The sequence below is a fragment of the Sebastes fasciatus genome, chromosome 19 (assembly GCF_043250625.1).
Source record: "Sebastes fasciatus isolate fSebFas1 chromosome 19, fSebFas1.pri, whole genome shotgun sequence".
NCBI lineage: Eukaryota > Metazoa > Chordata > Actinopteri > Perciformes > Sebastidae > Sebastes > Sebastes fasciatus.
In genome coordinates, this window is record NC_133813.1 from 21394146 (window position 1) to 21417622 (window position 23477).

The window sequence follows — 23477 nt, forward strand, 5'->3', positions numbered from 1 at the left end:
TTATGTTATTATGTTTCATCCAAGAGGAAGAGGAACTGGCCTTTTACCGGCTTCTGAGAAAAAACAAGTTCCCACAAGTAAGAAGCTCTAACGCAGGTACACACCCAGCCCATTCACTGTCATCAGAGCATATCACACATTCATGACTTCACAGATAACAATCCAGAGATGTGATGATACCTGTTAGTGGGTAACAAAAACCTGCTGACGTGACATCAGCATTAGAGGTGATTATTCTAAGAGTAATCTCGCACGCACACCTCTGTGGAGGGAGGCAGTGCTTCAGACTGAGTGCCCACCCCATTATGTGAAACAAGCATGCACATAGAGGAAGTGGGAGCAGCCTGCACTATTCTCACCCAGACATGCTTTCAGTGAGCAGATAGGACAGGAGATGAGTGCAGGGGGTCAATTGGAAACATCTTCACTGTGACAGGAACAGGAAGTGGTGAACAGAGAGCGAGCTACCCGGTAAAACATGAGGTTTTTCTGTTCCTCTCTCTTGACTCTGCCTCTACATCATCTCAGCCTCTCCAAATGTACATTCATCAGGCTTTGTTATGTATTTAACTTAAATCTGGAGGAAGCATCTTCAGCCCCGTCCTGTCTGGCACCTGTTTGATTTGTTTGGAGGCGAAATGACACAAAACCGTGCTGGGACTGCCAATGGTACCACGAAAAAGGGAGCCGAACTCAAAATTGTGATAGTGGGAGATGGAGGCTGCGGAAAGACATCACTTGTGATGGTTTATGCTAAAGGTGATTTTCCAGAGGTAAGAAGAGCTTCCATGTCATTTAATGAACCTCATCTCTTCATATTGTATATTAATTTATTAGTAAAGATAGTGTTTTTCTTACCATAATGTTGACATCTGAATTTATTTCAACCCTTTTCTCAATCCTAATTTAGTTAAGCTGCATTTCCTGATATTATAAGAATCACTAATACAATGTTAGAATGTAGAAATGGGCAGAAATATGAAAAATATAAATATACATATAGTTCATATCATATCAACATCTTTCTCTTGTGTGTCAAAAACAGAAATATGCACCGTCAGTGTTTGAAAAATATGTCACCACTATCTCTCTGGGAGGAAAAGAGATAAAGCTCAACCTGTATGACACAGCTGGTAAGACTCTTTATCCAAATGTTGAACATCCTTGATTCATGTTTTACTGTCAGTGTGCCTACATGTCACTTTATGTGGAGAGACCACTGGATGGAATATAATAGACACACTGTGTAGATAAAGCGCACATATACTGACTCAGATTTCCAGGGGCAAAACAATTTTATAATTTGATATCTTACGTTCATCCTCCAGCTGCGTGTCAGTCTTTATCTTCTACCACTGACAGACACGAGGAAGTGGTAAAAGGTCGATGTTTACGTCAGAGCATCGTCAACAGCATCTTTCAGGAACCGACCAACTGTTGGCACATTACAAACTACTAACAAGCTATTGTGGAATCAACTTTAGAGACAAATTTAGAGCGAGACTGTTTATTACCTCACAAATAAATGAAAAACAAAATCAAGTAAAATCCCCCTTAATCCTCCTGATTTTAATGTTGTGCTGATTGTTGTATAGGGTTTTAAATAGCTAAATTGTATTTTTATTTTAGCCATCGACCAATAATACAGTCAGGCTAATATTTATTGTACTATATATTCCTGATATTAGTTTACAATATACCAAAACCACTTCAACGCAAGGGCTGGGTATAAAAAGTGTCATGTTGAATGTTAAAGTTAACATTTGATCTGGTATCAGCAGATTTTAATTCACATTGTGTTGATATTTGCTGGTATTTAGGTAGTTATTTGGGGTTTTATTAAAATAGAAATAAACACTCAGTTTTTAAATAATAGTGTTTATATTTGGCACATAAGGGTATTGAAAACTGTACTATTTTGTATAAGTGGTACCAAAAATAGAGGTATTGATTTGGCATCAGTATCGATTTAAACAATACCCATCTTAACTCCAAACTGCTGTATTTCTGTGTTGAGTAAAACACTAAGTTCTTATGTGAACGGAACAGTATTAAAGTCATTTCATTCTCAGGAAAAACCCACGACAGACTGCGCTGGAAGCTTATCTTCTGCATAATTGCAACAGCGTAAAGGAAGCTGAAGCCAGGATGTGGTTTTATACATCTACTCTAACTTTGTAACACATATCTCATATCTCTGTGTTCAGGCTGTTGCATTCAAAGCAGACCGCTTTTTGTTTAGTTCACAGGAATTGACTGTAGAAAATCCCTTTTTACATTTATCAGCTAACATGTATTGTGTGTCTTATTCTTTCTTTTAGGACAGGAAGACTATGACAGACTACGGCCGCTTTCATACCAAGAAGTGGATCTGGTCTTAGTGTGCTTTGATGTGACCAACCCCACCAGCCATGAGAACGTCCTGATAAAGGTACTCATTAATAACAACGTGCATAGGTTACAGTTTCAGGTTTACTGTTCAAAGCTTGTAAATGATTGTTAGAGCGTGGTTTGTTGGCATTGGCTGCATTCTTTTAGCTATAATTAACTCATGCGGCTCATGAGCCTTCATGTGGACATTGACCACCCTGTGTATACGACTTTCTTTACTGAATGTTGTCAAAGTGTGTAATCCTGAAGTCTGATGTTAAAAATGCAATTCCTCATGTCCTTAAAAAGTCTTATTTTGTTCACCCAGTGGCACCCAGAGGTGAAGCACTTCTGTCCGGACACTCCGGTCATCCTGATTGGCTGCAAGACTGACCTCAGGAAGGATAAAGAGTGTACCAGGAAGCTCAAGGCCATGGATCAGGCGCCCATCACTTACATACAGGTAAGGCAAGAAGAGTGTGCAGACATTTAGAGAGCTATAAAAACAAGTTACAGGATGTTAACTACAATATGCAAGAGGAAGCGCCCTAACCAGAACCTACAACCACACCGAACAACAGTTTCAGTGCAACAATTCCCACAGCTCTTCCAAACGTACATTTATCACCGTACACAGTCTAATTCTTGGTGTTAATGTTGGGTTGGCTTTGGGATGTAGGGTGAGGAGACCCGGCAGGTGATGAATGCGGAGCTCTACCTCGAGTGTTCGGCAAAGTATCAGGAGAACGTGGAAGACCTTTTCAGGGAGGCCACCAAAAGAACTTTTGCCTTCCATCGAAAACAAAAAGGCAAGAGGAAGAAGAAATGTGTCGTTTTGTGACGACTCCACTGGTTTCATTTGTTTTAGACACTCACACATTGAGAGTGGTTGGACATTCAGAAACCAAAGACAGATGTGGAAACAGCTGTAAGACCACTAGTTCAGAAAGTTCACTCAGCGGTCCCTGTAAGTCTGGGCCTCACTGAATCATCAGCCCTTTACCGTCACAAGAAAATGACTAATGACAATTTTGCAAGCAGTGTGCAACTTGAAATACCTTCTGTCAATGTATTTTTTTTTTTTACTTTTGTATGAGACATTTTCTGTATTTTTATATATTTTTTCTGATAGAAACCTTTGTACTGTTTCCAAATCTGTTTTATTGAATGTATATCTATCGGACGAATTTGAACGGTTAGTTCTTGTATTGTCGATTCAAATGTCTGAATCTGGTTTAAAAGCTGCTGCTAGATAACAAATTCCCAGACAGAATAGTTGTTGAAATTTAATATATCATGGTACTGTAGCTTTAACAGTCTTGAGAAAAAAAAAACTTGATCCACACCCAACAGGTTAGTTCATTTCCAGTAAAACAAACACTGAACTAGAATTTGTTTTGGAGATGTGTCAACCTGAAGCAGAGCTCTTATCTTTTCCAACAGCGCCCACTAGTGTCGGGAAAAACGCAATGTGTGCAATGGCTGCACAATTTAGGTATTTCCACAATTCCCACACTGTAAATTGAAGGAACACTGAAAGAAAATGCAGTTACTTTCTGTCCCATTGCACAAAATAAATACAGATACAGCATTGATTTTTTCATTAGGTCTTTTCTTTATTATTTTTTTTTTACAACAATGTACACAGATTGAATCAACCGTCTCTTGATACTGATCGTTCTCAGGCACCAGTTACAGTCTCCAAATGAAAACATTGTTTAACATCAGCTACATCATAAAAATGAGGAAATCAAGTTGTTTTGTGCATTCTGGCAGCTCTCGCATCAAATGTAACATTTTGGTCTGTGACTCAACAATTTCCCTTCAATAAAAGTGTAACATAAATATTGTGATTCTCTTCAGCAGGATTGCTTTCTGGGAAATGCCATAAAAAAACCCCGCTACTGTCTTTGGATTTTTCAAAATAAAATGACTTTTTTTTTGCTGCGACAGGCTGGAGGAAGAATAAGGCATTAAAGACCCGACATTGCTGAAAAAACTAAATGACCCAAACAAGCATGAAACAGGAACCAGACAACACTACAGTGAACTAGAGCAAGAGCTCCAAGTTTGGCCATAAATTAACTCATACAAATATTTTTTTTTATTTAGTATGTTGACTGGAATTAGAAAAACAATAATCCAGAAACATTTTAATCATCATTCCGTGTCTTAGTCTTACAGTACCGGCGCTAATAGCAGCATTTGATCATAATACATTTCTGCAACATCACATAACAAGATGGGAACTACCAGCATGTTGTTTGTTTCAGCACAGTAATGATCTGTGCATGCCTTTGTGATGAAATGTTAAATAAGCTCGAAGGAAGAGTTAGACCATTAGTGAAACATCATAAACCTATGTGTAACAAATTGTTAGCATTATGGTAATGAGAAGTGTAACCGCTAGCGAGGAGTTCACATGAACCCCTCCCCCCACTTAAAGGTACAGTGTGTAGGAATAGGTTGGATCTGGTGGTGTGGTTGCAGATTGCAACCAACCGAGTGCTCCGCTCATTCTTCCAGCCGAGCCGCCGAATGCAAAACTGTGGTAACGCCATTCGCCTCGCTCAGAGGTCATCCTTACCATAATAACACTACTTGAAGCCCCAGACACACCGACCCGACGTCAGAGAACTAGCGGTGACGAAGGCCGCCTGTCGAGTCGCCTCACGTCACCTTGGTCTTGGCCAAATTGTTGCACGCGAACACACCGCAAAGACTACAGCCGGTGGCCAGTTAGCGCATACCTTCTGCGCCGGCGTGAGATGAAATAACTCTCCCTACCAGCAGGTAGCAGTAGTCTGTATTTGTCATTCAAAAATGGAAACTGGAAGACCATGGACTGCGGATGTACAAGCCAGTGTTATCATACGTACTTGAAATAAAGCAGCGTTTGCGACCATTTTCACACCACTCATCACTCCATTCCAGACGGCCATGTCGTTGTGAAACTATCCGTGTGTTGGAATGATCAGATGAGATGAAGATGCAAAATGAGAAGAGCCTTCTGTGTTTTTCTCTTCTCGTGCACTAATTTGTTTAAGATGAACAGACAATCAGAGTGATTTATCTCACCGCCAGGCACCACCGTCAATTCAACATGCTGAATAGCCAGAAAAACTCAGACAGGGGCAGACTAGAGCCAAAGGTGCAGGACACCGAAAAAAACTAGGCCGATGGACGATCACCGACGGCCACAAACTGTCCGACGGCCGACGGCCAACCGTCGGCTTGGTGTGTCAGGGCCCTTAGAAACAACTTAAGTCAGACGGCGGCTGGTGGTACCACGGTTTTGCACTCACATTACCACAGTTTTACAAGCATGTCGGAAAGCTACAACAGCCTTCAGGCAACGTAAAAACATGAAAGTCTATCTCTAGAGTCAGGGTTGGTTTGTCCGTTCTGGGCTACTGCAGAAACACGGCGGAGCAACATGGCGGACTCCGTGACGAGGACCCGCTCCCTATGTAGATATGAAGGACTCATTCTAAACTAACGAAAACACGATTCTTGTTTCAGGTGATTATACACTAATGAAAACATAGCATTAACATTTATTTCATATTCCATTTCTGCCATTAGATCCCCCGAAATGTTACACACTGTTCCTTTAATCTTCACTGGGAACGACCATTTTTTGTAGAGGCAGTGCAAGTTTCTCTGTCTGTGTTCATGTGACTTAACCAGATAACCAGTTTAGGCGTTAGATCTTTAAAAAAAAGGTTATGGCTTTTGTAATCACTGCCTGAAGGGAGAAACAGTGTTGCATTCCCTTGAAGTCCTTACTCTTTTGAGGAACTAAGAAAACAACGAAAAAAACGAAAAAAAAACACCCAGAGGAGTTTTTTTTTCTGAAATTGAAGGGCAGTCAAGTATCAGGTTTGTGTTTTGACCTACAAGTCTAGTAAAAAATACTGGTTAGCAGTGAAATAGCACAACAGGGAGGTCAGAACTACACATAAAACATTAGATAATTCAAGAAATTAAGTGCAGTGCCCAGTTCAACATGTCCAATTCTGTTCAGGCCGGAGACAGTTTGACCAGTGCCACTTCACGGAAGTATGAAGTACGTGACAGACGTTTGGTCTTCAAAGGCAAACTATATTCTGTTCTGCTGATCGACGCTACCTGCCCTCTTTTAGTTGCATATGATTTGAAGAAAAGGCTCTGACAGATTCATGCGCTGACACAAACACCCAAATAAAAACACATTCTTCCCGCTCACCTTTTATGTACACGATAATGCGACAAACAGTTTGTCTATCAAGGTGATCACCGCTTTGTGTTGAGACCGACTGTGCAGCAACATCGACGACGAGTCATTAGAAAGCAGAAGCCTGTTGGCCAGATGCTTTGGCTGGACGCTGCCGCTGCCATCAAAGCCTGAGAGAAATAAGTGGTTTCAGCTCCGTCTGCTCCCGGCCTGATCGTACTGTGGTCAGTCTATCAAGCGATTGTGCGTGTCGCTTCGAAATTACTGGCCGCTTGTGAGGATCGGAGGTTTGTCTCAGTCATTTTTTTGCACTTTCCCATGGTTTTTCTGAACCTTTTGGTGGACGACTTTTACTGTGGTGAGGAAATTTCCCAGGAATAGGATGAGAAATGTCAGTGCCAGCATAAACACCTGGAAGAAAAAAAAAGAAAAGTGGGGTTTTATTTCAAGATAAGTCATGACTTGCTTTTTTTTAAAACTGTATCTGGATTTTGCCATGTTGAAGGACTCGGACATGGAAGGGATTACATCCTTTCAAACACCACACCAGAGTTTATCACATTTCAATAAAGAAATCAAGTTAAGCATGTGTTCTGCACAAATATGATGCAGACAAACTTCCCCTGCATATCTTTAGACTTAAAAAGGTGCCCTATACAATATCCAGAGTATTAATATAGCAGCAAACAACTATTTGCCATGTAAAGATATAAGAGTAAAAAGTCTACCTGAGCAGAGAATGAAGTCGCTCTCCCTCTGTGTGTGTTGTAATATCTTCCCCTTTGCTTTGTTGACATAGCCGGGCCGGCAGTGCGGGTTTAAATTTCCGTGCATGTGAGCGGGCCCGCTGGCTAGCTCACAGCCGCCGCTCTGCACTGCGCTCTTACAACGATTAAAGCCGGTAATGCCGTCCCGACTGACGGCGTTGTTGCGGAAGCGTAGCACCCACCCTCCGGTTCCCCCCTCTGGTAAATGCGGTTAGCTCTGTAAGCACTTTTGCAGTTGTTTACACTGTTAGCTACGAGCTGCCAGTTCAGCTTTCGTCCTGTTGAGAGCCGTGCGGAGGCAATACAAATGCTCCCTATCTCGCTTTTAGCACCTTTAAGCATGTGGGCTGCACAAGTCTGATGCAGACAAACTTTCCCTGCATATCTTTTAATTTAACTTCAGTCGCACAACTCTGAAAATGGCCTCAAATGTGCTTATGTTGACACTGCTTGGATACAGACAGGCAAAAAATTATTTAAAAAAGAAGCCTGTCAAACTTTTTTGGTGTAGGTGTAATGGAGGGTATACGCAGGTATACGGAGTTAACCCACCTCTTTTTCTGGTGGTTTACAGTATAACAACCTATCAGCCAAAAAGCCATTGGAATATATAGGAGAGCATACACACTTCCTCCTCGGTAACCTACTACCCATCTACCTTGTACTGTAGTACACCCACCTCATCAATGACCACTGCTTTTAACCAAACAATTTCATTCTGTCTCGAATTGCCTCATTTGAAGCAAAGGACCTGCCAATGTCATCCTTACCTGCCACTCCTTACAGTCCGCATGTCCTCCCAAGCTAAACAGGGTCACCGAGTTGTAAAGCTGCCAAAACTGTGAAGGAAGAGGAGGCATTGTCTTTCATAATGTTGCTGCACGCTCTTGGTTGCACAAGCAAATTTCTCTTTGATCCACATCTTTCTCCTGAGCTGATGTAGTCTCTCAAAAGTGCTCTTCAAAATAATACATCTCTGTTTATGCACTTTAAACACAAACCATGAATGCTGGTGTAAAAATGCATTGCAAAGTGCAATGTCCTCCTGATTTTAAAATATTTGGAATAAGGTGGTAAAGTGGTTAGTTTGATATTAAAGAAAAGTAGACTTACATGGCCAAAAAAGAGGAATGGCAAAAGAAAAGTGAGGCCTCTCCACATCCAGGACTGAAATCCCTCTGCGGAGACACAAAACTGTAACAGTGACCTTGGGACAACGTGACACAGAATACTACGGCATGATCGCTGTGTTGGTACCCAGTTCAGCTGTCATTTAGAAATGTTTTGAGAAGCAAATTCACAGAGGTACTCAAATTACTCCTGACATCTGCTTGGCAGCAGGCTGATGTTGACAGCTGTCTCCGTCTCTAACCTTTACCCTATTTCTTCCAGACATGGTGTTGCAGATGGCTGAAGAGTTCAAACGATTGAAATGACCATACCACCAAAAATAGCTTACAACTCACCCACTGTGAGGTCCAGCTGATTTCTCTCCCCCAGCGCTCGCAGCCTGTATAAGCAGCCGCTCTGGTAGTAATACTGGAGGAACTGAACGAAGCCTGGAGGACAAATGGATTGCAAAAAATTACAGCACAGCCAACACCGTAAGGTGATTAACAGATCAATAAGGTTCCCATGATCTAGTTCATATCCAAGTACTGGAAAGAAAAACTATTATTCAGGATAAGCATCAGCTTATCAACTCATAAAATGGAATAAAAAAAGTCAACAGCAGCCTGTAATGTGAAGCTTTGCACACAGAAATGGGGTCATTATGTCCTCAAACCAAAACAAAAAAGAGCTGCATTGTCTCAGTTTAAGCTGCAATTGTTTTTTTTGTTTTTAAATGAACATCTGTCTGTTTAAACATTTGACTTATCATCCAAAAACCCAAAACTAGTGAGCCCCATCACATTAGTTATGACACCATGAGTCTACATGTGGTATACTAGGCAACACTTATAACCACCAGTGTGTGACTTCACTTCTGTATTCTGGTGAGAAGAAATGTTCACAGAGGAACGGTTGTAAATGCAAATATTATCAGCAGGCTAGCGGTGACAGGCTAATCTCTGATCGACAGAAGTACAGTAGGATTCACGCTAAAATTCAACTTGAGCTACGCTTCATATCCTTCATTAATAAGCTCTTCATACAATTATATATTTCCAATTAATAACGTCCACTGAAATGGAGTCCATTTAGCGTCGGCTATTAGTTTGTGGAAGGTTGTGTTCACTTCCTCTAAACAGGTTTACACTGTATTTAATCAAATTGTGATGTCCAGCAATGTACATGTTGGTTTCACTGACAAAGCAGTCCACAACATCATTTCACTATTGTGAGCGAACACGGCGTTACAGGTGATCCGTGACCTGCTCTGGCCCTGGTCTACTATCATACTGTGGTGTGACAGTTATTTTGAATTCTAGAATAAACAGTATATTTTATAAAATATTGTATTTAGATTTGGGTTTTGTCATTGTGTTTGATTTTGGTATGAAATGATTAAAAACCTGAAACTAAGAGTTCATTATTCTGTTATCTGAACTGAAACGATAAATCGTTTAATCACTTATTATTTGACAGAAAGTTCTTCAGCCACTATTTTCATAATCAATTCATCGTTTCAGTCATTTTTCCAAGCAAAAATGGCCCAATTTCTCTGGTTACAGCTTCTCTAATGTGAGGAGTTGCTGCTTTAGAATAGAAAATACTTTATGGTCTGCTTTTCACGTACAAAAAGCGACAAATTTGCCATTTGTTTGCATGTGCCAAAACTGCTATTAAAAGAGTAGATTAAAACACAACATATCACATCCAGACAGATCACCTTAAAAACACAATACACCAACCAGGTACGGGGACTGAATCAAGGTTAAATAAATAGATATAAAGTGCTGTGTGCTGAGCTGGCAGGCTGGACTTCAGAAAGGGTCTGTCCTCACCGATTAAGATATTTTATGGTAACAGGAACAAACGATTTTTTATAGATGTTTTTCTTTGCACAGGGAACTCTGTACCTTTGCCCTGAGGGCAGTAGCTGAACATGGTGATTTAAAGGATGGCTGTGGTCATCTAAGATTTTGGCACTGCTTTGCCATGGTTCTTTGATTCGTATCACTAACTTTAATATCTTTGGGTTTTGGACTGTAGGTCAGACTAGATACTTTGAAGACTTCACTTTGAACTTATAACAGGCGTTACACTTTCTGACAATTTATAGACAAACTATTTATTAATCAATCAAGAAAATAATTGGGGGATTAATGGATAATAAAATAATGAATAGTTGCAGCCCTACATTCAGGTAACAATTTTGGCTAAATGGCAAATACAGTATGTGTCAGAATACAAAGATGCATATGTAACAACAATTCTCCTTTATCTCCCACAGTTGGTGTCTGCAACTGATGATGTAATAATGACCTCAAATGTCCCAAAGTGTAGCTACTTGACCAATGCCAACAAAACCCTGTGAAATGTATGCTTGCTACAAGACACTCACAACAAAAGGAGGGATATAGAGCTGCAACAATCAATCGATTAGTTGTCAATGAAACTAAATTAAATCAATTTAGAAAAAGTAAAAATTCTGATTCCAGCCTCTTAAATGTGAATATGTTCTGGTTTCTTTACTCCTCTAAGAAGTAATGAATGACGTTGTGGACAAAACAAGACATTTGAGTACATCATCTTGGGCTTTGGGAAACACTGATCAACATTTTATAGACCAAACGAATAAAATTAATCAAGAAAATAATTGAAAAATTAACTGATAATGACAATAATCTCTATTTGCTGCCCTAGAGGGACTACATGTTCCCTGTTTTAACTACTGCACATCACACCAAAGGAAGAAGTTACTGCTGCTTTGTGAGGATGAACCATGAACTCATGTTTGGTTAAGAAAATACTCTTATTATAATTATTCTAACTGAGAAACGGTCCCACCAAACAGACTTCCTAAATAGAGTCAATAAGCAGATTCAACACTGGATGCAGATTTGAAATAAATGACATCAAGTACCTAATCTAAACAAAAAATCAACAAGAATGGTTCTGGTTATGACCCAAACAACATTATGACACCTAAAACCCAGACAGCCCTCACCATACTGTATATAGACAGCAATGCCACAAACACACATTTTGTTCCAAGTCTAGTAAACAGATTCAGCTCTTACTCTGATAGATGGAGAAAGCGAGGAACTGGCTTCTGAACATCTGATACATGGTCCCCTCTGGCCTGCGAAATGACAAGGATAAACAAAAACGACATGAGGCAGCTGTACCTTTTATTGTCGTAGCAGTCGCTAACCTGTCCGTGTTTGTACTAAAGTTCAAATATGGCGGTTGAAACAATGTGACACTAAGACATCAAAGACAAAAAAAACTCACCATGTGAGCATCACACCGGACAGAAAGGTGGACACATAATGGTGAGACACCCACCAACCTTTGATCCTGAAAAGCAGAAGAAGAGAACAGGAAGAGATTTACAACTGTTTACCCCCCAGTAATTCACAATAATAAAAATAAAATAGAGAAATCACAAATCCTGAACACAAATGATGAATAAACACAAAGACCTTTCAAGCATGAAAATTTAAATAATAGTAATAATAAAGAATATTTAAAAAAATTAAATAACATTAAAAATAAAAAACAATAATAATAATAATTAAATGCCATTTTCATTTAAAATGAAAATAATACAAAAAATAACTAAGAACAAATGTTCAAGTGCTTTTACATTACAGTTTCAACAGACTGTAGTGTCTCTGGATTGACATCACAACACACCTGGAGCCGTTGCTCATGAGGATGCTTTCCCTTATGGTCAATGTGCAGTAGTACCACACCAGCAAAAAGTTGAAGATTTCATCAGTGACTCTAAACAAAATAGAAAAATAAAATTGTGAACCATTCTTTGGATTTTAATAATTCAACGCAAATAATTATTAATGGGGATGGGGGGGTGAGTTATCTCACCGCCAGTTGAGAAAGAAGAGGCAGGTTATTGCTCCGAACATCAGGATTATTGTCATATAAAGCTTGAACTTCTCATACTCGTCTTTGTAGGCAAATCTATGCGAATAAATGGAGGTGAAAAAGAAGATGAAACACAAATCCTGAGTCTAAACCACATTTTTCACGCTGTCCTAAAGGCTGAATACTTCACATACTTTGCCTGGTTGCTGAGAAGCGTAACGTTCACGTTGCCCAGGACCAAATTCAGGTACAGCCTGGAAACAACCACACACACACAAAAAACCCATAAACAAAGAAAATAAAATAATACTCAGTGTCTGTAATGTGCAAAATGTAAAAGTACTGACCCGTTTCTCTTTGGCAAATATGCTTCCATATCAAAGAACACATTTTGTTTATCTTTGATCTGTGTTCTGATGTCTGTTATTAGTTTCAATTCTTTCTCGTCACATGCTTTTGAACACCTGTGGAGAAAAGACAAAACGATCATGAGTGGAAAAGTAAACAAGAGGAAGAGGAATATTTTAGCTCTGCATGAACTGAGACGCAGCATCTTTTCTGATATGCCTCAGAGTGATCGAGATGATAGCAATTTACTAAAGTAATGTCCACAAACAAAAGCAATACAATCACAACAGGAAGACCTCTTATTTTAAAAGGAAATAGTTTTTCGCCAGGCTGATGAGCCACAAACAAATGTAGTTTCGTAGTGTACTGACTGTAGTGTAACCTAAGAAACATGCCAAGTTTTCTGTCCTGATCAGAGAACACTTACTTGGTCAAGGTTTTACTTAAGTCTTTTAGGCATTTTCTCTGTTTACTGATGGCGCTGCTGCATGTTGTCTGAAGGTTGGTGAGCTCCTCAAGCTTCTGTCTGTAGATTTTGTGAGTTTCCTAGTTGTCAAACAAACACAAAGTGAGCAGAGAGAATTTGTAAGGACAGAAAAGTCTGTGGACTCTCGGTAACGGGCAATAAAACATACAAATGTGCCTTCCTGACATCACAAATGTGTCAAAATAAAATAACAAAAGCACTGCTGATGGGTGATTACAACCAAACGCAGAAATTAATATTTTATTTGTCATATTCAACTGATAACACTTCCAAGCTTAAAAAAAAATCTCAATGGACAACACTGAAAAGCTTGAACAGAGTCTCTATTCAGCGGAGAAATCTTGACCTTCTGTCAGAACACAAACAGCATGTGACACTGTACTATGTGGTGAAATACATATTGCAGTCTATATGCTTTTAATGCTGGTAAACCAGACCATAGCTTGCAGCGGCACTGTCCCTACTTTTCCCATCATCACTGGTTTATGAGACTGAGTGTGTACAGTCAGCAGAGAAGATCCTGTGGTCTGAGGTTAGGGAACTCATCCTCGTTTTTGATTAGAATCAACAGGATCATGTAGCGTGGAACCGTCCAGAAACCATAAAAGGTCAATCTTTGTTAGAAGACTTCCACAATCAAGGTCTCATTTCATCATTGAAATGGGAGACGTGGCCTGAACAAAGGTGTTTTGTAATTGAAGGCCTGCTTGAAAATGTGTTTGGGTGGAGTGCTGTTCAAATATACTTTATTGTCGGCTTTTCGTGTACAAAGGGCAGACATTTGTCTTTGGTTGTGCAAAAACTGCTATTAAAAGAGTACATTAAAACAACATATCACATCCAGACAGATCACATTAAAACGCATTCACATAAAAACACAATGCACCAATAGAAACTCAATAAAAAAGGAGCACCAGGTACTCAATGGTGAGGACTGAATCAAGGTTAAATGAATAGATCTAAAGTGCTGCGTGCTGAGGTAGCGAGCTGGCTTGAGAAAGTGGCTATCCTTACAGATTAAGATACTTAAAAACGATTTTTATGTTCTTTCTTTGCACAGGGGACTCTGTACCTTTGCCCTGACGGCAGTAGCTGAAAGTGGTGATTTAAGGGATAGCTGTGATCATCGAAGATTTTTGCCACTTTAGTGTTGGACTGCTTTGCCGTGGTGAAAGGACAGTGGGTTCTGTAATGCACGCTGAAATTGTGCTGCTCAGCTTGACCACTTTGGAAAGCTTCATCAAAAGCAACGTACACCATCTTGGACAGTACAAACTGAATTTTATCTGGTTGTAAACCCTAAAAAAAAATGAAATATATGAATATAATATATGAAAAATACAAAAGTGGACAAAGGGAAATGTAATAAGAGATCCTGACCTTTCAGAGGAGAAAAGAAACAGCTAACCACACTGTGTTTTCTATGCACATACATTCAAAATCACATGCCAATAATTTTAACATGTACAATTCAAAGAGATATGTTATTCTAAAAGGTATACCACATGCCAAAAACAGTGTATAAATCACCAAGTCTTGTCAAACATACAGACCCTAGAGTTAGGACTTGCATAGATGTACACAAGCAACTGACAATGAATATTTCAGTGAAGGTGAATTTTGAATTTTATCTTTGTAAACCTTAAGTAAATGAAATATATGAATATAATATATGAAAAATACAAAACTGGACAAAGGGAAATGTAATAAGAGATCCTGACCTTTCAGAGGAGAAGAGAAACAGCTACCCACACTGTTTTCTATGCACGTACATTGTACATCACATGCCAGTTTTCTCATGCCAATAATTTTAACATGCACAATTAAAGGGATGTGTTATTCTAAAGGTTTACCACATGCCATCAACAGTGTGTAAGTCTTTTCAAACACACAGACCCTAGAGTTAGGACTTGCATGGATGTACACAAGCAACTGACAGTGAATGTTTCAGTGAAGGTGTAATATTTCACATTAGTTATTCAACAGAACTTAAAAGCTTTCATCTAAAAAACCAATCCCTGAACAGTTGACAGTCACCTTCATCATCTCTCCCTAAGGAGCAGCTCCACATTCTCGTCAGGTCTTCGTCTCAGTTGTCTGGGCTAGGAGCTGAAGGGTGGTCTCTTGCCACAACACCACAGACCACATGATGTAATATCAAACCTTAAAGTGAGCTCTCCTATTATCTTATGTTGTTTCAAGTTAGCTAGCTAGCTAACATGAGCTAGCACGGTAATGATGAATGAATGGTGATGCATTCAATGACCACCACACGGTTTACTCCAGCAACAGCGTGAAGTTGACCTCTGAGTAAGTTTGGTAGCAATCATTTAACATTAATGAAAACACAATACTTCCCTCTGTGGTTAGCTATGTTACTGCTCATTAGCAACACTAGCACTCATACACGCTACTGTAAAGACAAGGATGATACACATCCAGTGAAACATGTCCCGTTAATTAGATATTGCTCCCCACAGCTCGGCTATTGGCTCAAAGCAGTGAGCTGAGGATGAACGGCGAATAGGAGCGAGCCGTCCAGACCACCGTAGTCCCTAGCGACGGCTGTCAGTGCCGTCCACGACACATCATGTCCTCGTTATAGTGTTACCTGCAGCTGTTGATACTCCTCGTCAATCTCCTCCGACTCCGTCTGAAACTTCGGTTTGGACATTGTGGGACAGTAGCTGATGTCGGGAAGCTTTCTCCGTGTCTCCTCTCCGGTGTCTCCTCAAACACTCACCGTACACTCAGAAAGCGTTTTAACCGGGCTGCAGGGCGCATGCTCACATCGTTAAACACTATCCGGAGCACAGCAGCCAATCAGCTGCTCTGGTTGAAGGTAAGACCTGCCCTCCTCGGTCTCTGATTGGACCAGAGCAGCCAATCATCTGCTCTGGTTGAAGGTATGACCCGCCCTCCTCTGTCTCTGATTGGCTAGTACTCGTTGCCTGGTTGGTTAAAGGTTTAGGGAGGAGGAGTGTGATTGGTTGATGGTAGAAGCATAGTAGCCGACCATGTAAGCCGACGGCCAGTTAGCACGTACGTTCTGCGCATGCGTGGAATTAAAGAAACCTGAATTTTTTAATTTTTATTATTATTATTTTTTTTATTGAAGATAATCATTTACAAACTTTTTTTTAAACTTTTTTTTTATTGAGAAATTTACATTACAATATAGCATCGTACATAACAGCCCACAACTACAAGGGAACAGACAAGCCTGGAAATTGGCATACAGTGCATAAGAGTGTGGATGAAGAGAGAAAAACAAAACAACAAAACAAAAAAAAGTAAGGGAATGTGTGAATAGTGCTAATAGTGCTATAGGGATTCTCTGTAAGGTTAAGGTCATCAACTAACATTGAAGCTTCATAGCATTAGTTTTCTTCATATGTTTCAGAGATGAAAAGTAAAGACACAGCTCCTTATGAAAAACATAGACATTTGGTCTTGATTTCAGGAATCTATTTTTATGTATAAAAAACTTTTAATTCATTTACAAACATTAAGGCATTGTAATCTAAACTCAATGCTTCTAACATACAAGGCACAATTGGATAAGAAAGATAACGTAAATTATAAAAAAAATATATATATAATAACAAAAATAAAAGAGGGTAGAAAACAAAAAAAATAAATGCATAAATAAATAAATAAATAATAATAAGACTGCACTGTTCCATAGTAGCTCTAGGGGTCATCATCATATATGTTCAGTTCTTCATAAACTCTGAGGAGAGACGTTGCATGTTGTCCATTCATTAGTCTTAAAGCACTGAGATTATTGTCCACAAGGTCCCTTTTGAAAACGGAAAACAGGGGTTTCATTTTCCTCCATTTGGATGCATGGATGAAAAAATTTGCCAGCAGTATCAGATTGTTCAATATCAAGTCACTCTTAATGTCCTTCATGTTAATACCAAACACAATATTCTCTCTTGTGAGAGGAGCAAGTAGTTGGATTCTGGTTGACAGCCAGTCCCGCAAATCCTCCCAGAATGCTGCAGAATATATACAGTGGAAAAACAGATGATCAGTAGTTTCAATCTCAGTCTCACAAAAGTTGCAGTTATTGTGATCAACAAGACCGATATACAACTAATACATTCATGATAAACAAGCTGTTGTCATGATGCAATACATTAAATAAAGCGGCGTTTGACGACCATTTTCACTCCACTCTCACTCACCATTTAGCTTCATTCCAGATGGCTATGTCGTTGTGAAAATATCCGACTATTGGAATGATCAAATATGGGGAAAAAGGAGGAGAGACGTTACTTGTTGGCTTGCTTTCCTCACTTCTGGTTCTCTTCTTGTGCACTGGTTCGTTTAGGTCAGGGGTCAGCAACCTAAAAATCGGAGATTTCGAGAATAAAGTCATATTACGAGAATAAAGTCATAGGTTTATGTGAAGAAATACGTAATATTATGAAAATAAAGTCAAAAGTTTACGAGAAAAAGGTCGTAATATTATGAGAATGAAGTCATAATATTATAAAGTAGGAATTTTACGTGTTATTTTCTTTTTTTCTCGTAAAGTTATGACTTATATATAATACCGAAACTATCAGAAAGTGGGATGAATTCAACAATGCTAGACTTAACTCTATTTCATCTGTATTATCTGGTCTTGTTGCTAATTTAAATGTCCCTGCTGCTGGGGCAAATGCCACTGTGTCTGCCTGTGATGATAATCATGATTTGATCAGTGCTACTGCCGGCGTATCTGACCTGTAGGCAACACATACAGAACAACACAATGCATAAGCATTTGCCACAGGAGCCATGGGTTTGTTTGATACTTAAGTTTACACCATATACACATACCACACACCAACTGACTTTTTATCTGAATCAACATCAACAGATATGTGTTTTTGATCTTTTACGGGTACTGTAATAAAGACACATATGCCACACAACTGACTTTTTAAAAATCTGAATCGGCATCAACAAGGGGGGTCTTGTGTTTGTTTTTGAAGCAAATGCTACCAACTACATCAGACACACTGGTCATTACCATAATTAACAACAGTTGAGCTGCCCTAGGGCACCAGGTCACCAGGGTCACCTGGGGGGTGGGTGGACGCGCAACCATACCTTTGTATTACTACTCATATACTGTATCATTTTTACACATTTTATTTGGCTTCTGTAATGTAAATGATTTTTGATCTATGTTGGTATTTTTCCCCCTGATCACAAGGTCAAGCTAGAAGAACAAATTTCAAAAGCAAAATGTCTTGTTCAATATTGTATGTTGTGTGATTTAAATAAATATCTTAGATTCAATTTCCATTTTGGGTTTTCTTTCGTTTTTTTACGGTGATATAACTATTTATGCATTTATGTGTCATCACAGTAGCGTATACTGTATATTCTGATAGCCCAGTTTGTCCTGAAAAAAAGAGGTGTTAATAACATAATTATGCATTAATATACAAAAGGAGACCGAAAATAGAAAAAATGGCTTAGACCTCAGAGGGTTTGTCTTAGTATGGAGTCAGTCTTGCCTGAGATATAAATAAAGGTATGGAAGTAGGAATGGAGTTTGTATCTAAATTTTTTATTTTTATTTATTTATACTTCTTATATTATAAACTGTAACAAATTACATAGACAATGAATGGAGAGTATGGAAATGAGAATAACTTAAAACAATTTAAAAAATGTAAATGTGTATAAATCTATTATAGTGGAGCTTTGAGTGTCTAGTTGAACATTGGAAAAAGAGAAACATTTTGAGATCTTGAGCTCCATAGGGTTTAATGGAATTAAAATTTGTATCCTTTTTTTTTTATCTCTAAATGTATAAAAGCACTAAAAACAGTTTATTTTGCATACTTTGTTAAAAAAAAAGCATTTTACTCCCCACTTTACACATTTTTGTTTACAGCACCACCTTTATTGTTATTGTACAAAGTTTTTGAATCAATGCGATGGCCTGAACTGCAACATACCATCATATAAAGTAAAAGTAACTTACTTTTAAAAAAGGTGTCTGTGTGAAATTTCCGCCTATGACAACTTTGTATTTAAACGCCTCTAGGCTCTAGTTTTATAATAAATACATATTTCAAGAACAAGCTGAAGGCCTACAGTCATAAATGCACACATGGCTGACATCATAAAACACATTTCAATGCTCAGTAAACTGTTAGTAATGAGACATAGTTTATCACATTTCTGAATGCAGTATTGTAGTTAATCCTGCAGAGAGACCGCAGGGCACAATCATCAATCATTTAGTAACAGTTCAACATTTTACAGTACTTTATTCACAGTTTGTATTTTATATTTATTCTTCACTGGACATCATCTAAACATCATTTAAATGTCATTTTGGGGGTAAAAAGTGAGTGGTAAAAACATGAATCCAGTGTTTCATGATTTCGACTTAAAACGTGGCGTTAAAGTCCAGAGATGAAGCTTCCCAGCAAAACGATTTGAAGCAGCCGCAGTGACACGGCTGACCCGAGGGGACGACTGGCCGTCCCCGTGAGGAGTTTGGCATCTTTGGACACGGAGACGATGCGACTGAAGGTGGGGTGGATGTGTCTGAAGTTGTTCTGCAGAGGTGTCACCTGCTCGGCATCCTCCTCTGTGGAGAAGATCTGTGAGGTGAACTGAGCCAGCTGAAGAGGAAAAATATCAAAATCATGACTATTTACAGCACTCAGGAAATATGTTTTGACATGTTGACATATGTTAGACGTAAGAGACCTACTTGGGACCACGAGATGTAGACGGGGACTTCACACAGAGTCCATACGACCGCTTGAGAACACGGAGGGGTGGTGAGGCTGCCGTAATAGCGGTAATACTGACTCATGTTGTGCTTTGGCAGGAGGCTCATCAGCGGGAATGGCTTGATTTTAGTAGTTTGGCCTTTGGGAGGATGCACAGCCGTGATGAGAACAAGAGTTACAAACAACACAAACAACAGGCAGGAGTGAATTTTCTTTGAGTGTGACCTCTAACCTTTGTACGCGACAGAGGACAGCTTTTGTGATATGAGTCCAAAGTGCACATTGTCTGCATATACAACCTGCAAGAAAGCATAAAATCAGGATGTATTCGTATGCTCGAATATGCATAACAAATCTATTTAAACTGACATCAATTTTTTATTACACCTGCTCAGAAGTCTCATCATTCAGACTCTACTCAGGAACTGTGGCTCCCAGGTAGCTATAACCACTATCACCTGTTTTGGGCCTGTCCAAAAGTAAATTCTTTTTTCTTTTTGATGTTATTTATGAAATATTTGTAATGGAAAGAATTACTTTCTCAATGAGGCTTCAGGAAACAAAATTTGAGGACATTTGGAAGGCCCTTCTTTTGTTTAATTTTAATTTCTTTTCTAAATGTAATTTTTTGGATCTTATTTCACATGAAAAGCACCCCATGCTCTAGCTGTGTGTTCAATAATTTCATTGTAAAAAAGTGGAAAAGTTGGTTCACTTCATATTTGTATATAATTAAGTATGTTTATGTAAATGTCAGAGCAAAACCAAATAAAGGAAAAAGAAAATTAAAAAAAAGAAAGAAAAGTGAACACCAAAAAAAATAAAAAATAAACTAACATCAATGAAGAATCCAAGAACAGCGAGTCCTGTCGGGTCTTTCAAGGCCGCTGTCAGATTGGGATGGATGGACTTCATGTTGACAATGTGCATCTGGAAATAAATAACACAAAGCCACAGACATTAAGTGACGGCTGCACTGCTCTGGCCGGCTGCAACAGTTGCTTGGTGACGGTGTAGAGCTCGTCTACTGACCGTACTGTACCTCCATCGGGTATCTGCGTCCGTCCACAGTGTGCTCTGATCCGTTACTGGCAAGGCCTCCCCAGTGGAAGTGCAGCTGGATGGTGTGGTACACATCTGGAAGACCTCCACCGCTCACCGACATGCCACCGCCAACCTGCAGCACGACTGAGAGCAACCGGAAATGTGTAATCACCCACACAGTGACAGTATAGACATCCATGAGAGTAACTGTACTGTACTTACCAGAGTGTCCGTCATTTAGCAGCGTCCAGTGGCCCGTTTGGATCACGTCGAAGCCCTCCAGGTGTAAAGATCCCAGAGACTCGTTTCTGGTCATCTGGAGGTGGTCAAGATTGATGGGAGAGTGATGCTCTTCAAGTAGAGGGTGACAAGACGGGAACAGGTCTCCCCATGCGTAAGGATCTGAGGATGGCGAGGAAACCACATAAGAACCAAATACACCAAGAAAGACGTGTTATCTACGTTCTCCAAGATTGACTTCTAGATGATTTATTGTGACATGAAAGGAGAAAAAATGTTAATGTGAAAGTTCATTCTAGACCTCAGAAACGGTACAAGATGTTGTCGACCAAAACACTTCACCAAAAGGGTCCATTTTTGCAGCTCGTTCTGGAGCTTTTGATCAAATCACATGGTCTTCCTCAGCAGATGGAGTTTTCTCAGTCGTTGTCGAATTACTTTACGACTTTTTAAGGACTTCTCGTCCATGTTGGCTTAAACACAGAGTTAATTTTTGAGCTTGGAAACTGACAAAACAATCTCACCGCAAGGTCCATTTAGTAGCTGTTCCAGAGCTTTCAATTAATCATAACATGCCCTCTTCACGTTGCCAAGTTGTCATGAAATTGTGCAGCAGTTTCCAAGGTGAAGAGTGGGCAAACTCACTGCTGAGGAAGATTGCACGATACGATCAAAAGCTTGAGAACGGCTAATAGATGGATCTTGTGGTGATTTAAAAAAAAATAAATAAAAAAAAATTCGGACTTTTCTCTAATCTTTGCTTTTTTTCTTGTGAAATACTCGACAGTTTAACCTCTTAAGGCCTCCAAACAAAACAAAAACAAAACAAAATTATTCAAATGACACAAATTTTAACACACTTTAACACACTTTTTGAGGCTGATGTTTAGAGGAGAAAATTTGCTAGAGGACACTGCTTCATTTTGGTCACCAGCAACACAGTATAAAAATAATGATATAAACAGAACGTTAATTGTATAAAATGATGGGTTTATTTCAGTTGAAATTAAATGATTCACCAACAAGTGGGTGCCAATATATTATGAGGATCCCTCACAATTTAATAAGAGATCATATTCTTTAAGTTGTCGTCTGTGTATTGAAATATAATAAGTAGTCCATAGCTTACTTACCACAATGTGGCTCATCGTAACAGTAGTCCTCTGGAATATAAAGAAAAACAAAAATGTTAGCACGCATAACTTTTCTTCTTTTTGTTTAATTATCTTGAATTTAGAATATTATATAGTCGTTGCCATCTGAAACTCAAGCACCTGATTTAACGTGTGAAACAACAATGATGAGGAGAGCAGCAGTCCAAACCATCGTAGGATCCCGCAGCCCGATGACTCCAGACAGGTGTCGAGGTATCTGAGGTAGACTGAAGATCAGCACGGGGACGTCCCTGCTTTTAAATAGGAGCGTAGGTGGAAGCTGAGTTTTATTTTCTCCTGGTCTGATCAGGGAAGCGTGTCATTACCAGTCTTAGTGGTCTTTTTCTGATCAACAGGCTCATTGATGCAGCACAGCTTCACCCCCTCCTCACCCCTCCCACTGCTGCCAGCATAGATGCCCAGTGACCAGTAACAAGGCCTATTCATCTCATGGGAAAGTCAGTGGACGTGCAGCACGCTCAATTAGATGGGGACAGAATATATATATGGTTTCATATAAAAGGAGGGTGTAAAAAAATGTACCACTAGTCTCAAAAGTTAAAAAAAATAATGTGGAAAAACATTAAAATTGTAAAAGAAAAAAAAAAATCCTTCCCATCACTTCACCATGTAATCCACCTGCAATAATTGTACTTGATATTGAATTATGTAGCACACAACATTGTGCTTAAATTGCCAGTTATCATCAACTTGACATGTGTGCAATAGGTTTTTTAAGAGATGTTACAATTCAATCCTGATTGTGTTGCCTGAACAGCGTTAAGTCTCTTCCATCCAGGAATAGATTATGTCATTCTGTCACTACTTGGCCCGTGTGAACAAAGCCTCTTTTCTTCAGCCACAACGCTCTCCAAGCAGGGTATCGCTATCTCTGCTGCCTTATGACTCACTGGGAGGTGCGCTATATCCGCTTTCTTTAAATTATTTGAATCTTTTGATTGCCGTGGATTGGATTTAACCAACTGTTGAAGGGGGGGGGGATTTCCCTGCATCCCACTTTAATCCTCTTTGACATTTTGCTCACTGCAGACAAGGGATGACTTTCCTGCAGGACTCACATGGCAGCTAAATGTCGTGACT

The 23477-nt window shown here is 39.3% G+C and overlaps 3 protein-coding genes across 3 annotated transcripts; 1 reads left to right on the forward strand and 2 right to left on the reverse strand.

Moving 5' to 3' along the window:
- Window positions 1-305: 305 nt before the first annotated feature.
- Window positions 306-4268, forward strand: rhof (ras homolog family member F). The gene is made up of 5 exons (XM_074618054.1): window positions 306-773; window positions 1046-1133; window positions 2322-2431; window positions 2699-2833; window positions 3050-4268. The coding sequence occupies exons 1-5, from the start codon at window positions 639-641 to the stop codon at window positions 3209-3211; spliced, it is 630 nt and encodes a 209-aa protein (XP_074474155.1). The 5' UTR covers window positions 306-638; the 3' UTR covers window positions 3212-4268.
- A 1965-nt stretch (window positions 4269-6233) lies between these two features.
- On the reverse strand, window positions 6234-15955 carry tmem120b (transmembrane protein 120B). Its single transcript, XM_074618053.1, has 12 exons — window positions 15795-15955; window positions 13124-13242; window positions 12696-12812; window positions 12543-12602; window positions 12349-12444; window positions 12160-12249; window positions 11755-11820; window positions 11541-11602; window positions 8820-8912; window positions 8467-8531; window positions 8124-8192; window positions 6234-6997 (listed from the first exon to the last, which is right to left on the reverse strand). Exons 1-12 carry the CDS (start codon window positions 15855-15857, stop codon window positions 6881-6883), a joined length of 1017 nt encoding a protein of 338 aa, XP_074474154.1. The 5' UTR covers window positions 15858-15955; the 3' UTR covers window positions 6234-6880.
- A 2794-nt stretch (window positions 15956-18749) lies between these two features.
- car15 (carbonic anhydrase 15) lies at window positions 18750-23401 on the reverse strand. The gene is made up of 8 exons (XM_074618057.1): window positions 22497-23401; window positions 22356-22385; window positions 21205-21384; window positions 20981-21126; window positions 20776-20868; window positions 20171-20237; window positions 19917-20077; window positions 18750-19824 (listed from the first exon to the last, which is right to left on the reverse strand). The coding sequence occupies exons 1-8, from the start codon at window positions 22546-22548 to the stop codon at window positions 19600-19602; spliced, it is 954 nt and encodes a 317-aa protein (XP_074474158.1). The 5' UTR covers window positions 22549-23401; the 3' UTR covers window positions 18750-19599.
- Between the last annotated feature and the right edge of the window lie 76 nt (window positions 23402-23477).